Source organism: Myotis brandtii, unplaced genomic scaffold (assembly GCF_000412655.1).
Source record: "Myotis brandtii unplaced genomic scaffold, ASM41265v1 scaffold18, whole genome shotgun sequence".
Lineage (NCBI taxonomy): Eukaryota > Metazoa > Chordata > Mammalia > Chiroptera > Vespertilionidae > Myotis > Myotis brandtii.
In genome coordinates, this window is record NW_005356674.1 from 1,654,268 (window position 1) to 1,667,265 (window position 12,998).

Here is a 12,998-nt window from a genome sequence, read left to right on the forward strand (position 1 = left end):
TCTATAATCACAATGCGAGGAGTTGACATCTTAACAATATTGATTCTTTAAATATTTTCAGTTTCTTTCATCAGCTATTGTTGATTTCTAGTTTAATTCTATTGCAGTCTGAGAACACACTCTGTATTATTTTTATTCTTTTAAATCTGGGAGGTATGTTTTATGGCCTACATTGTGGTCTGACTTGGTGAATGTTCCATGTGACTTGAGAAGAATCTGTACTCTGCTGTTGTTGAATGAAGTATCGCTTAAATGTGAATTCGATCAAATGTATTGATGTTGTTATTCAGTTCAACTATATCCTTGCTCATTATCTGCCTGCTGGATCTATTCATTACTAAAATAGTGGTATGAAGTCTTCAACTATAATAGCGGGTTTATCTATCTCTCCTTGCTGTTCTATCAGGTTTTATTCCATGTATTTCGATGCTCTGTTAAGTATTGTTATGTCTTTTTGGAGAACTGACCCCTTTAATATAATGTAATGCCTTCTCTTTATCCCTGATACATTTTCTGCTTTGCCTGCAGTCATTTAGCTATTCCAGCATTCTTTTGATTAGTGCTATCATGGCATAGCTTTCTCCACCTCTTTACTTTCAACCTATCTGCGTCTCTATATTTAAAGTGGATTTCTCACAGCACACAGTTATGAATAGTTTTTATCCACTGACAATCTCTGTCATTTAATTTATATAGACTATTTGCACCATGTTTGTAACTGCTTTCTATTTGTTTCACTTTACTTTTATACCTAATTTTGAATTTGTAATTTTGTATTCTCTGTCTTAAAGGGAACCCCTTAAAAACTGAAGTCACCCTTAATGTCTGGCATGAATTAAGCAATGGTAAAAGAAAAAGGAAAAAAGGTGCAGACCAGCGGGGCTAGAGAGATGCAGGGATTCGGGACGCAACTGTGTAATATAATACCTAGGTGCACGGTCTCTGCTGGGTGGGTCCAAATCCCACAGAAACTGACAAACACCTCAGCCAATGAGAGTGTTTCTTTCGTCCAATTCTGACGGCAGGGGGCCCACCTGCCCGTCTGCTGGGTCTGGAGTGGGCGTGGCTTACATGTCTGCATGTTTATTGCCTGGCTGACTTGGTGTTGGTCTGTGTTGCCATGACGACCGTGGCTGAGTCACTGAAGACTGGCTAGTAAACTCTTGCTGTACGTTGAAGACTGTGTACCTGTTGAAGATCATTCGCAGTGGTTCAATTCCCTAGGAATACACTTACCAGTAGGAATAACAGGATTCTAAAAGCTTTGGAATCTATGGACTTTTTTACCCGAATTCTTTAGCTGCTCGGATGCCATCGCCTGGCGCCCCTCTATGGGCTCCGCAGTAAATGCACTCACCCCAGCCCTGCAAGCCATGACCCCCACGGGCTGCAGGCTCCGCTTCCACTGTTGTATGAAGTGTCGCTTAAATGTGAATTTGATCAAATGTATTGATGTTGCTATTCAGTTCAACTATATCCTTGCTCATTATCTGCCTGCTGGATCTATTCATTACTAAAATAGTGGTGTGAAGTCTTCAACTATAATAGCGGGTTTATCTATCTTTCCTTGCTGTTCTATCAGGTTTTATTCTATTTATTTTGATGCTCTGTTAAGTATTGTTATGTCTTCTTGGAGAACTGACCCCTTTAATATAATGTAATGCCTCCTCTTTATCCCTGATACATTTTCTGCTTTGCCTGCAGTCATTTAGCTATTCCAGCATTCTTTTGATTAGTGCTATCATGGCATAGCTTTCTCCACCTCTTTACTTTCAACCTATCTGCATCTCTATATTTAAAGTGGATTTCTCACAGCACACAGTTAGGAATAGTTTTTATCCACTGACAATCTCTGTCATTTAATTTATATAGACTATTTGCACCATGTTTGTAACTGCTTTCTATTTGTTTCACTTTACTTTTATACCTAATTTTGAATTTGTAATTTTGTATTCTCTGTCTTAAAGGGAACCCCTTAAAAACTGAAGTCGTCACCCTTATCTGGCATGAATTAAGCAACGGTAAAAGAAAAAGGAAAAAAGGTGCAGACCAGCCCTGGCGGGGCAGGAGAGATGCAGGGGGGAGGGACACAACTGTGTAATATAATACCGAGGCGCACGGTCTCTGCTGGGTGGGTCCAAATCCCCCAGAAACTGACAAACACCTCAGCCAATGAGAGTGTTTCTTTCGTCCAATTCTGACGGCAGGGGGCCCACCTGCCCGACTGCTGGGTCCGGAGTGGGCGTGGCTTACATGTCTGCATGTTTATTGCCTGGCTGACTTGGTGTTGGTCTGTGTTGCCATGACGACCGTGGCTGAGTCACTGAAGACTGGCTAGTAAACTCTTGCTGTACGTTGAAGACTGTGTACCTGTTGAAGATCATTCGCAGTGGTTCAATTCCCTAGGAATACACTTACCAGTAGGAATAACGGATTCTGTGGACTTTTTCACCTGAATTCTTTAGCTGCTCGGATGCCATCGCCTGGCGCCCCTCTATGGGGTCCGCAGTAAATGCCCTCACCCCAGCCCTGCAAGCCATGACCCCCGCGGGCTGCAGGCTCCGCTTCCACTGTGGGGTGTTCATTTGCATCAGTGCGCTTATTTGCTGCCGTTTATGCTCACCTTAGACGGGTGCGGGGTGGGGGTGGGACGGTCTAAAGTAGGCTCGCTGATCTGCCTGCGCTGCGGGTGTGTGGGGAAGCCAGCGTAACAGGGCTTCTGTCTTTGCAGAGCCATGGGCAGCAAGAAGAAGGAAATCGCCCTGCAGGTAAGCCTCAAGGGGCGCTGACTTCCAGCACTTGGTTGGGGTTGGAGGATGAGGGTGCTGTGGCCGGGAAGTGCAGTATAGAAGTGATACTCTTTGCCAGCGGTATATGACAGGCAGTGTTCTCAGACCTGGGTATAGATCTCGGAATCGTAGTAATGGCAATTTTTTGTGCACTTAAATACAAACAAGTATAACATTGGGTTTAAGCTCTTTATGCTTGCTTACAGTGCTATACCGCCTTGAAACTCTATAACACTGTTATAGTTTTTAAAATGAAACTAAACAACCAAGAAATATTGATCAATATAATTTGATGTGACCTATTTATTGTTGAAGTAGAATTGCAACTTGCTGCGAGACTATGATATAGATTCTTTTGAGTTTGTAACTGTGTGCTCTCTGGAGACCCAGCTGCCCCACAACTGATCTATCCAATTAGTTGCTTACTCAACAAGTATGTTTTGATATTTTACGTGCTGTGCGTGCATTTGTCATAGAAAGTGCTTCACTTCATTTGCGCCTAAGATAAGTGAATCCATAAGCTGTGCCTGCTGTTTCTTCCTGGCCCTGGACAATAAGTTGAGGGGGATTCTAGGCTTGTGGTAAACATGCAGGCATGGGCTGTGGAGTCCGGGGGAGTGCTTTGTCATAGGAGACCATCTGGATGATCTGTAATATGGGTACAATTTAAAGCAAACTTTAAAATGTCCGAGTCAACTCCGCCCATCAGGATAAATGCCCAGGCCACAGGCACCCCCTGGAGAGTAGAAAGGCAGGGTCTTGTGGACTTTTTTACCCGAATTCTTTAGCTGCTCGGATGCCATCGCCTGGCGCCCCTCTATGGGCTCCGCAGTAAATGCACTCACCCCAGCCCTGCAAGCCATGACCCCCACGGGCTGCAGGCTCCGCTTCCACTGTGGGGTGTTCATTTGCATCAGTGCGCTTATTTGCTGCCGTTTATGCTCACCTTAGACGGGTGCGGGGTGGGGGTGGGACGGTCTAAAGTAGGCTCGCTGATCTGCCTGCGCTGCGGGTGTGTGGGGAAGCCAGCGTAACAGGGCTTCTGTCTTTGCAGAGCCATGGGCAGCAAGAAGAAGGAAATCGCCCTGCAGGTAAGCCTCAAGGGGCGCTGACTTCCGGTAAAAGAAAAAGGAAAAAAGGTGCAGACCAGCCCTGGCGGGGCAGGAGAGATGCAGGGATTCGGGACACAACTGTGTAATATAATACCGAGGCGCACGGTCTCTGCTGGGTGGGTCCAAATCCCCCAGAAACTGACAAACACCTCAGCCAATGAGAGTGTTTCTTTCGTCCAATTCTGACGGCAGGGGGCCCACCTGCCCGACTGCTGGGTCCGGAGTGGGCGTGGCTTACATGTCTGCATGTTTATTGCCTGGCTGACTTGGTGTTGGTCTGTGTTGCCATGACGACCGTGGCTGAGTCACTGAAGACTGGCTAGTAAACTCTTGCTGTACGTTGAAGACTGTGTACCTGTTGAAGATCATTCGCAGTGGTTCAATTCCCTAGGAATACACTTACCAGTAGGAATAACAGGATTCTAAAAGCTTTGGAATCTATGGACTTTTTTACCCGAATTCTTTAGCTGCTCGGATGCCATCGCCTGGCGCCCCTCTATGGGCTCCGCAGTAAATGCACTCACCCCAGCCCTGCAAGCCATGACCCCCACGGGCTGCAGGCTCCGCTTCCACTGTGGGGTGTTCATTTGCATCAGTGCGCTTATTTGCTGCCGTTTATGCTCACCTTAGACGGGTGCGGGGTGGGGGTGGGACGGTCTAAAGTAGGCTCGCTGATCTGCCTGCGCTGCGGGTGTGTGGGGAAGCCAGCGTAACAGGGCTTCTGTCTTTGCAGAGCCATGGGCAGCAAGAAGAAGGAAATCGCCCTGCAGGTAAGCCTCAAGGGGCGCTGACTTCCAGCACTTGGTTGGGGTTGGAGGATGAGGGTGCTGTGGCCGGGAAAAGCAGCATAGAAGCGATACTCTTTGCCAGCGGTATATGACAGGCAGTGTTCTCAGACCTGGGTATAGATCTCGGAATCGTAGTAATGGCAATTTTTTGTGCACTTAAATACAAACAAGTATAACATTGGGTTTAAGCTCTTTATGCTTGCTTACAGTGCTATACCGCCTTGAAACTCTATAACACTGTTATAGTTTTTAAAATGAAACTAAACAACCAAGAAATATTGATCAATATAATTTGATGTGACCTATTTATTGTTGAAGTAGAATTGCAACTTGCTGCGAGACTATGATATAGATACTTTTGAGTTTATAACTGTGTGCTCTCTGGAGACCCAGCTGTCCCACGACTGATCTATTCAATCAGTTGCTTACTCAACAAGTATGTTTTGATATTTTACGTGCTGTGTGCGTGCATTTGTCATAGAAAGTGCTTCACTTCATTTGCGCCTAAGATAAGTGAATCCATAAGCTGTGCCTGCTGTTTCTTCCTGGCCCTGGACAATAAGTTGAGGGGGATTCTAGGCTTGTGTCTGCTGTTTCTTCCTGGCCCTGGACAATAAGTTGAGGGGGATTCTAGGCTTGTGGTAAACATGCAGGCATGGGCTGTGGAGTCCGGGGGAGTGCTTTGTCATAGGAGACCATCTGGATGATCTGTAATATGGGTACAATTTAAAGCAAACTTTAAAATGTCCGAGTCAACTCCGCCCATCAGGATAAATGCCCAGGCCACAGGCACCCCCTGGAGAGTAGAAAGGCAGGGTCTTGAGACACATAACTTCACTTTCATTGTTCTCAGTGGCACCAGCACTTCACATGTGAATTTCAAAAGCCTAGTGATTTTTTTAAAAGGGAGAAAGCATTGTCAGTCTAAGGATAGTGCATGGGGGGTGGGGGAGGGAGGAGCTTTAGACTGGAAGCCTGAAAAGGCTTTGTTTTGTTTTGTTAATCCCCAGAGGATATTTTTTCCATTGATTTTTAGAAAAGAGTGGAAGGAAGGGGGAGAGGTAGAAAGAGAGAAACACCAATGTGAGAGAGACACATTGACTGGTGGCCTCCCGCAGGTGCCCCAACCAGGGCTGGGAATCAGGGCTGGGGATTGAGCCTACAACCAAGATACGTACCCTTGACGGGTATTCAAACCCAGGATCTTTCAGTTCGCAGGCCTTCGCTCTATCCATTGAGCCAAACCGGCGAGGGTCAGAAGCCTGAAAACTTGATATACCCAGAGGATATTTTTTCCATTGATTTTTAGAAAAGAGTGGAAGGAAGGGGGAGAGGTAGAAAGAGAGAAACACCAATGTGAGAGAGACACATTGACTGGTGGCCTCCCGCAGGTGCCCCAACCAGGGCTGGGAATCAGGGCTGGGGATTGAGCCTACAACCAAGATACATACCCTTTACGGGGGATCAAACCCCGGACCCTTCAGTCCGCAGGCCTTCACTCTATCCATTGAGTCAAACCGGCGAGGGTCAGAAGCCTGAAAACTTGATATAGTTCTTGAGTCTTAGACAACTCTGGGATTTTGGACAAACCACATAACTGCCTATCTGTAGAAGGAGGATATTAGGGGAGTTATTCCTTATGGCCTTCCAGCCTTTATGTTCTAGCAGTCTAGAGTCATGAATCTTGCCAGCTGCGCATGTTCTGTCTGTAAATAAATTCTAAGCCCCTGGCCCTAGCACTTATGCTGCAAAAATGATTTTCTCAGCCTCTCTGTGCCTCTATATCCTTTACGTAAATGGGAGGGAAAATCCATAACCTGAAGAGAGAATGGTTGTGACAAAACTTCTTTACACAGCCCTAGCCAGTTTGGCTCAGTGGATAGAGTGTCGGCCTATGGACTGAAGTGTCCCAGGTTTGATTCTGGCTGAGGGCACATGCCCGGATTGTAGGCTCAATCCTCAGTGTGGGCGTGCAGGAGGCAGCTGATCAATGATTCTCTCTCATTGTTGATGTTTCTATCTCTCTCTCCCTCTCCCTTCTTCTCAGAAATCAATAAAAATATATTTTAAAAAAACAAACAAAAAAAACCCCCCAAAAACTTCTTTAGACACTTCCAGGCCAGTCTGAATGCTCTCTGTGGTGGCGCTAAGATTTTTGTCTCATATGATTATCTTTTCATGTGTCTATACCTTTATGCCCTTTGGGGCTAATAACATTTTTTAGCAATTTTTTCATGTGTTTCCCCAGAGCTCTTGAGTTGACTGCAGTACTCAAAGCAAGTGCTCCCTGTGCCGAGGGAGGAGGGAGAGAAGGTGTGCACTGAGGCTTCTGTGGAAGCGTTGCCTGTCTACCAGGTCAACCCCTTGAAAGCAATGCTCTAGGGTCTGCCAACCCAGGAACCATGTATGCAACAGCTAAGACTATTTAGGGTTCCTCCTAAATAGAAATAGAAATAACAGGACATCCAGAGACAGTGGAGCCAAAAGGTGCCACACACTCCCCATCGGTTCCCTACTGGAGTCTGCATGTTCCCCACACTGTTCTGCTCCTGCCCTGCTCCGAGGAGGGAGATCCTTCAGCTGTCCAAAGGGCCCTGGCGGCACGGCAGGTGTGGCTCACACCGTCACAGGTGTGCTCCACGGACAGTTGCCACTGACAGCGGAGCCTCTGAAAGCCACTGTTGTGAGAGAGAGGGTGGGGGTGGGGTGGGGCTCCTCAGAACCCTTCTGTCACTTCCCTCAGAACTATGGCTGTGGGCCCAGCATGACATCAGTCCGACTTTCTTCTCTCATGTGAGGCATCAAGAAGACTTCTGTTTAAAAAAAAAATCAAAACAAAAAGTATGAAAACATGATTTTTTCCAGAAAGATCGAGTTTTAATAGAGTACTTGCAGATATTAGGTTTCGAGCCCTTTTAAAGGGACAAAGACCTTAGCATACCTGTATTAAGAATAAGTGGTAATTGTCATGGTCTTTTAACTTATATGGTTTCAAACTAGCTCCCTAGGGGGAAAAAAAAAAGCTTACTAATTACAAAGGGAAAGAGAATAATTTCACAGTGGAGGAGCCTGACAGACGTGCGAGCTTTCCCTCTCAACGATCGTGGGGAAATAAACTTTACAGGAGCTGCTGTAAAGCAGCCCTCAGAAGCACCTAGGGAAGTTCTCTGTAGAAAGGGCTCACTGAGTTTGCACTGGGTCAAGGACCACACGAGCAGAGGGTGCACGAACAGGCCCCCTGGCAATTCCTCAGTGTCCTTTAGGACAGCCTGGCGACTCAGCACTCCCGCCACGTGCCACCCATGCAGGCTCACAGAGGGCTTCTCCTACTCCACCTGAATCCATGGGGAAGGTCTCTGCCCTTTTAATCTCCATGTAACCCAAAGCAGGTGCGATCCAAGTGAACATCGCAGTAATGAGGGAATTGGAAATTGTATGTCACCTCATAGGATGCCATGAGAGGAACATTCTTCTGCTTCTCTGACACTCCAACCAATCCAACCATCTCCAACCAGTTCCAATCAGTTCTAACCAATTCCAACCAATCCAATCAATTCCAACCAATCCAACTAATTCCAACCAATCCATCTAATTCCAGCCAATCAAACTAATTCCAACCAATCCAACAATTTCAACCAATCCAACTAATTCCAAACAATCCAACAATTTCAACCAATCCAACTAATTCAACAATCCAATCATCTCCAACCAATTCCAACCAATCCAACCAGCTCCAACTAATTCTAACCAATTCCAACTAGCTCCACCAATCCAAAGATGCACAGCCTGACTAATCAGGAGGAAACACCAGACACACTCAAACTGAGGAACATTCTACAAAATAACCAGTATGCAGAATTTAAAAGTGTCAAGGTCATGAAAATCAGAGACTAAAGAACTATTCCAGACTGAAGGAGACTAAAGAGAACTGACAAACCTGGCACATGATTCTGACGATAGCTTTGCTATTATGACTTTATTGGGAGGATCAGTAAAATTTGAATAGAGTCCAGGAGTTACATAATAATAATATACGTTTTTTAAAAAATATATTTTATTGATTTTTTACAGATAGGAAGGGAGAGGGATAGAGAGTTAGAAACATCGATGAGAGAGAAACATCAATCAGCTGCCTCCTGCACGCCCCCAACTGGGGGCGTGCCCGCAACCAAGGGACATGCCCTTGACCGGAATCGAACCCGGGACCCTTTAGTCCGCAGGCCGACTCTCTATCCACTGAGCCAAACCGGTTAGGGCTTTCTTTTTTTTAAATTTTGATGGTTGTATTGTGGTTATGTAGGAATAATGAGCTATTAGGTTGGTAATTTACTTTCAAATAATTCAAGAAGAAAAACTTCTTTATATTGTACTTGCAAATTTCCTGTAAGTTTGAAATTGTTCCAAAATAAAAATGTATACTATTTATGAAGAGGGATAATATGTATTTCCCTTGTATTTAATTTTTGATATAATCCAGAATACTTTGTAGATAATAGAAAATGTGGAGAAATGGCCATAAACTCACTGTCAGTTTCTGATGTGGATGTTCAAATATATTTAAGAAAAGATGGGCAAAACATATACACCAACTCCAACCAATCCAACCAGCCCCAACTAATTTTAACCAATTGCTGAGAAAATTAAGGAAGATTTAGTAAATGATGAGAAACAGCACATTCATGGCCTGGAAGACTCAAAGTTGTTAATATTTCAATTATTTCCTAAATTGATCCACAGAATCAATGCAATATTAATTAAAATCTCGGCAGGAGTTTTTGCAGAAATTGCCAGGCTGGCTCTAAAATGCTTGTAGAAATGCAAAGGACCTAGAATAGCCAACACAATCTTGAAAAAGACAAAATATGGAGGCCTCACACCGCCTGATTCCAAGACTTGTTGTAAAGCTACAGGAATGGGGGGGGGGCGGAAATCTGTAGCAAATATATCAGTGTCTCCCCATTTGTGCCCTCAGTAATACAGTATTTGTTCTTCTTTGATGTTAGGTCAACATCAGCACCCAGGAGCTTTGGGAGGAAATGCTCAGTTCCAAAGGACTAACTGGTAATTTAAGATAATTGTTGAGATCCATCCTTTTAAAAATGACACATGACAGATTTACCAAGAAGAGAAAAGCTGCAATGATCACCATTTTCCTGTAACCTTGAGTTTCACGAATGAAGAACCAGGTGATTTCTTTGTACATATAGATCTAGCTTGAACATCTATCTGCTGGTGAGTTCTGGTCAGGAAATTCGGCAGTACTATCCGGTAGCAGGCCTCCTGGGCAGGTGCAGGCAGAAGAGAGGTTCCCTCACACCCACCGCTGGCACACAGCACAGACGGGGACCGAAGAAGACCACGGTATCCAAGTTTCCACCTGGGTCTCTATCAGAGTCACTTTCCAGGAGAACAGTGTTGACTTTCTAAAGTGAACAAAACTCTCCTTTACCCAATGCAAGTCACTTGTAATTCATCAGGGGAAAAGGTCAAAGCTCTGTTTATTAACAAAGAAGCTAAGAATTGATTGTATGCTGACAGGTCACCTATAGTGGCTTCCTCCTTTTAGAATAGATGGTTTCAGTCCATTCAAATATTTATTGAGGGCCACTCTGGGCTAGGTCTGCACGTAGCCTGAAAATTCCTTACGGTAAAGGGATCATGGTAAGTTAATGATTTCCCACCCTACACTACTTCACTGTGTTTAGAATTCAGAACAAAGAGTTGCTAAGAATGAGGGATAGCTGTGTTTCCATGCTCGCTCATACTCTGACGGGATAATAAATCCTGTAACCATTAATGTCCCTGCAAACGACATCCATCTGAGGGAGGTAGCATGTGCGGGTGTAAACTTTGCCTGACTTGCTGGACGCTGGGGCTCGCTGAGCCTCCCTGCTTCTTTCCCGGTGCCGCCAGTTGTTGATGTCTATCAGGGCTGGTGTGGCCCCTGCAAGCCCGTGGTGAGCCTCTTCCAGAAGATGAGGATCGAGGTTGGCCTGGACCTTCTGCACTTTGCATTGGTAAGATCCTCTCTCAGCGGGACTGTCGCTCAACATTGTAAGAAAAAGGCAACATTTCAACACAGGAACAGGAAGTGTGAGCTCCCTTTTCAGAGAATTGAAAAGGCATCCACTGTGGCTTTGTATTAGTCATGCTGCCTCGCAGTTTCTCTGGGGATGAAATCCTCCCTCAGCCCCTCACTGACCGTCACTCTGGCCGCAGGGACAGAATGCCTGCCACTCCAACAGGTGTGCTCCCTCGTAGCTCACAGACACTGTGAGCTCTGGAGTTTCCCCTTCAGAGCTCAGGGTTCAGGATCTCTATCCTCTGCTCTGCAAAGGGGGACTTTGAGTAAACATTTACTGGATTAATGTATGGAAATGGGAATAAATTCCAGAGACGTGTGCAAGAGACACTCCGTGGGTTTGCGGTTCAAAGACTGAACACAGAAGATGGGCTTCACGCTAATCTCGCCACAAGTTTGGCTTCAAGGGCTTTGGCTCCTCCCGCTCTGGGAGTCAGTGTGGACGCTTCTGCAGGGCGTGGGGAGGAACGTCCGTGGGCAGGTTTCCCAGACATGAGGGCATTTGGAGGCCCTTCCGCCCCTGAGGCTGCCAGTCGGGCAGCAGCAGGACTTAGTGAGCTTCCTGGTGCTGGAGGAGTAGCTGGTGGGGAGCAGGGGAAACCATTTTTCCTCCTCGTTTTATTCCTCAAAAAAGTACACTGCCAACAGTTTTTGCCAACGTGTTGACAGGACAGTTGTGATTCTGTTGAAAAAACAATAGAAACATGAAAGCAAGTCAGGGCTTCACCTGGGGAGGGCAGTCACGGTGTGTGTGATATGTGGTATGTGTTAGGTGGTGTGTGTGTGTTAGGTGGTGTGTGTGTGATAGGTGGTGTGTGAGTGCGTGATATGTGGTGTGAGTGCGTGATAGGTGGTGTGTGTGTGATAGGTGATGTGTGAGTGTGTGATATGTGGTGTGTGTGTGTGATAATGTGGTGTGTGAGTGTGTGATATGTGGTGTGTGTGATATGTGGTATGTGTGTGATATGTGATGTGTGTGTGTGAGTGTGTGTGTGATAGGTGGTGTGTGAGTGTGTGATATGTGGTGTGTGTGTGTGTGATATGTGGTGTGTGAGTGTGTGATAGGTGGTGTGAGTGCGTGATAGGTGATGTGTGAGTGTGTGATATGTGGTGAGTGTGTGATAGGTGGTGTGTGAATGTGTGATAGGTGGTATGTGTGTGATAGGTGGTTATGTGTGTGATAGGTGGTGTGTGTGTATGATAGGTGGTGCTTGTGTGTGATATGTGGTGTGTGAGTGTGTGATATGTGGTGTGTGAGTGTGTGATATGTGGTGTGAGTGCGTGATAGGTGGTGTGTGATATGTGATGTGTGAGTGTGTGATATGTGGTGTGTGTGTGTGATATGTGGTGTGAGTGTGTGATAAGTGGTGTGTGTGTGGTGTGTGGAGTGCAGTGTGCATGTGGGTTGTCCTGTGCAGTCCCTGCCATCATGCCCCTGTACCCGCTGTGCCCAGGGACCTGCTGACAGCTTGTTTTCTTTAGGCGGAGGCTGACTGTCTTGACGTCCTTGAAAAATACCGCGGGAGGTGTGAGCCCACCTTCCTGTTCTATGCGGTAAGTACGTTTTCAGAACCAGGACTATCTGATGGTTGCAGATCATTGGAGTTCAGGTGGGCGAGTCTCACAGGCATTAATTCTCACTGGGAGTCACCAAGGGGTCACACTGATCCAAACCTGTGATGTGGTTGCTCCTTGACTGCCTTTATCATTTTGGCAGAGGACGATGTCCTGGAGTCCTGGTGATGCAGGCCCCAACTGGCCGGCGGCCGGGGCCCTGCTCACTGGCCGGCGGGGACGTCACCTGAGTGGGGGCAGCTTCGGCCGGGCCGTGCAGGGCAAGAACAGGAGTCACTGATATGCTGCTTCTGGCTGGTGGTCACTCCTGACTGAGGTTTCACTCTCAGAGCAGCGTTTCAGTTTCCTGTGCTCTGCTCCGTGGAGGGGAGCTTACAGCACACCCAGTACCCCTTCATGGGTGGACGAGCTCTGCATGCACCTTTATGTATCATAAAATGGGAAGGTCGTTTACGGAAAGTCAGAAATGAGAGGACAGACAAGCGGTGCAGTGATTTGAAGGTAACTGGGATGTCTTTGGTATGACATCCATGCTCATACCCCGAGGGCCCACTGTCACTCCTGGCTCTCTAGGTTTAGGTCTCCTGACAGGCACTGAAGGCAACTGAATGACATCTTCTTCCTGACCCAGTCCAGCCCCCTCCTTATACTG

General features: G+C 46.3%; 1 protein-coding gene across 1 annotated transcript in view; it reads left to right on the top strand.

The window, feature by feature from the left end:
- Positions 1-4,217: 4,217 nt before the first annotated feature.
- The window catches only part of NME9 (NME/NM23 family member 9), a 19,119-nt gene continuing 10,338 nt past the window's right edge, over positions 4,218-12,998 (top strand). Inside the window, exons 1-5 of the mRNA XM_005863525.2 lie at positions 4,218-4,306; positions 4,635-4,671; positions 9,693-9,750; positions 10,603-10,706; positions 12,254-12,325. Of these exons, the coding sequence (XP_005863587.1) occupies positions 4,639-4,671; positions 9,693-9,750; positions 10,603-10,706; positions 12,254-12,325 (267 nt within the window). The 5' untranslated portion in view covers positions 4,218-4,306; positions 4,635-4,638. The remainder of the gene's footprint in view (positions 4,307-4,634; positions 4,672-9,692; positions 9,751-10,602; positions 10,707-12,253; positions 12,326-12,998) is intronic.